Here is a 2,500-nt window from a genome sequence, read left to right as displayed (position 1 = left end):
AACCAGGCTTCGAGCAACCGGTCCCTATTGTTACAATTAACGCATTTGTCAATATTTCACATTGTATAACAAAACAAGTTGTAGATATCACAGCTAGAAATCGGTCGCAGGCGAGACTTCTTTCAAGTAAGACCAAAAAGGTTACCGATCCTGAGATAAGACCATCACTTCTTGCAACACGACCCAGGCTCCGAAACGCCAAACCACTTAATTGTTGATCATGTCTGGCTTGTCGGCGATAGGCTTCATTCGGTTTGAAAGATGTTGTCGTGCTCACTTAAGGCGAAACTTGATTGGAGGATTCTCTTGATCACAGACCAATCAGATGCTTGATATCTCTTACGCGAGCTCGTCTTCTGTCTTCCTGACTCTGTGTCTCCAAACCGAAGGCCTGACTAATCAGGTCCCGCTTTTGATCTTGCAATGTCAACATGCGCTCTTCAACGGAATTCGCCACAATGTACTGGAAGATAAAAAAAAAAGCCTTTTTCGCATTTGCGTTTTTTCCCGTTATTCATCTCCTCAAACTTCCCTTTCGTAAACGGGCAATGCCATTTATTTATCAAGCCCTTTGACATTAATTAGAAACTGCGACCAAATCAGTTCCAAATCAGTTGAGTTTCTGTTGGTCCTCTACTCGCCATAAGGCCATGTTACACGAGGCAATTTTCTTGCACCTCGCAACGCAACGATGACGAATAAAAAACCTTTCAAGTTGCAGAGGGTATGTTACACGTTGGCAACTTCTTTCGCAACTTGCAACGCGTACAATAACAAACAAGATGGCGGACGCGCTAAGTCGCCAAAAGATGAGCTCTGATTGGCCCATTCTGACAAAATTGCGTTGCGAGTTGCAGAGGGGATGTCACACGCAAGCAACTTGTCTCGCAACGTTGCGAAAAGTAGAGGGTCGTTCTGCTTTTCTCGCAACTCGCAACGCAACAATTGCAGTTGCAAAATGGGGTGTTACACGTGAAAAGAAAAATTGCCTCGTGTAACATGGCCTATAATATGCTTTCGGTTCTGCTAGATTATAATAATAATATTAAATCAGCTAAAATAGTACGTAGATCAAGAAGAAAAGAAATGATTCGGGTATCAGGGGTTCACATGTTTGTATGAAGTTACTGTTAAGCGTCCATTTTTAAGATCATCGATATTTCATATGCAATCTTCAAACACTGAAAGTTGTGGGTGTCTGGCAGAGTAATCAGGTATTGCAGTGGAGAGTAACGTGTAAGTCTGTATTGTCTGCGCTGACATCCACGGACAGGTTGCTCGAAGTGTTGGTTTAGACGTATCAAGACCGAAAGGAATTTTCCATGGTATTTAACGCTGGATGGGCCACTGCGAAATACTCGTAATTACATGGACGGCCAATTTTGATATCCACTGACACGAAGTATCCTTTAAAGGGGCTAGGTCACGCTGTTTTAGGTTTTAGGTAATTTTGTTAATTATGAGCTCTAAACGTCAAATTGGCAGAGCAGGAGTCTTTCATTTGCAAAATCATGGCCACATAACAACTGAGAATGACTTTCCAGCTGTGTAAATGACATTTTGATGTAGACTGATATAAATTTGAAAAAATGTGGGCCGACGTTTTTCAAATATCTGTGTTCTTTCTTTTTTTTCATGTCATGTGAAGTGGTGGGAAGAGCGAGATCCTCCATTGCCGGGGGAAAATGTGAGAAAGTAAAACCGTTCATTATATAACAAAAGTAAAAATTTAACAGCAGTGTTGGAACCTTTGTGATGATTACTTCTTGCGTTTGACCCAAGCGATGGCTTCGATCAAAACATTGTTCCTCAACTGCTGGATTCCACGCCTGCAACATTAAGTAACACAACATAAGCTCGAGTGTCTGCTGCAACTGCCTAATTCATTTTACAAACCATACAACGTATTTTCAAGAGCGATCAAAACGCAGTTTAAACAAGAAAGGAGACAAAACAAAACGTTTCACGGGATAACATGATCTGTCCTAGCTCCGCTTACCTCAGTTCACGGAGGAAATATTCTGTTCTACGAAACTATTTTGTTTGGGAAACATTTTATTCATTGTTGAGAATTCACTTAACGTTTTAAATTGCACAAGTTTTCTACAAGGGTTAATTAATCCATTAAATCCTGGGAGTGAGACGTAACACTGAGATTTTAACGTCTGGGTTTTAAAGCAGCAAAAGAACTTGCAATGGCAACAGCCAAGCGCCAGAGCTGCGTTCAACTTACCGGATCCAACAAGAAAACACGTGTCGCAGCAGTAAGATTCAAACCTACTCCCCCAGCTGTGAGCGAGAGTAGAAAGACAGTTGGGGAACTGGAAGAAGGGTCTGTAAAACGCTCAATAGCTTGGGCTCTCGCTTCCTGTGTCATTCGGCCATCTAGTCGCACGAAAAAGAAGTTTTCTTGACGGAGCGCTTCCTCAATGATATCTAGGAACGAAGTGAACTGGGACACGACAAGACTCTTCGTTGAGGAGTTCTGGTTTCTTATGGC

General features: G+C 42.0%; 1 protein-coding gene across 2 annotated transcripts in view; it reads right to left on the bottom strand.

Moving 5' to 3' along the window:
• The window catches only part of LOC138038375 (helicase-like transcription factor), a 23,576-nt gene that overhangs the window by 1,306 nt on the left and 19,770 nt on the right, over positions 1-2,500 (bottom strand). For both annotated transcript variants that reach the window (XM_068884193.1, XM_068884194.1), the window contains exons 14-16: positions 2,234-2,500; positions 1,749-1,829; positions 1-463 (exon numbers count right to left, since the gene is read on the bottom strand). The exon at positions 1-463 is cut by the window's left edge and continues 1,306 nt beyond it; the exon at positions 2,234-2,500 is cut by the window's right edge and continues 27 nt beyond it. In XM_068884193.1, the coding sequence (XP_068740294.1) occupies positions 311-463; positions 1,749-1,829; positions 2,234-2,500 (501 nt within the window). In that variant the 3' untranslated portion in view covers positions 1-310. The remainder of the gene's footprint in view (positions 464-1,748; positions 1,830-2,233) is intronic.

Source organism: Montipora capricornis, chromosome 2, assembly GCF_036669925.1.
Source record: "Montipora capricornis isolate CH-2021 chromosome 2, ASM3666992v2, whole genome shotgun sequence".
In the NCBI taxonomy this organism is placed as follows: Eukaryota; Metazoa; Cnidaria; class Anthozoa; order Scleractinia; family Acroporidae; genus Montipora; species Montipora capricornis.
This window is presented reverse-complemented; position numbering and strand designations above follow the sequence as displayed.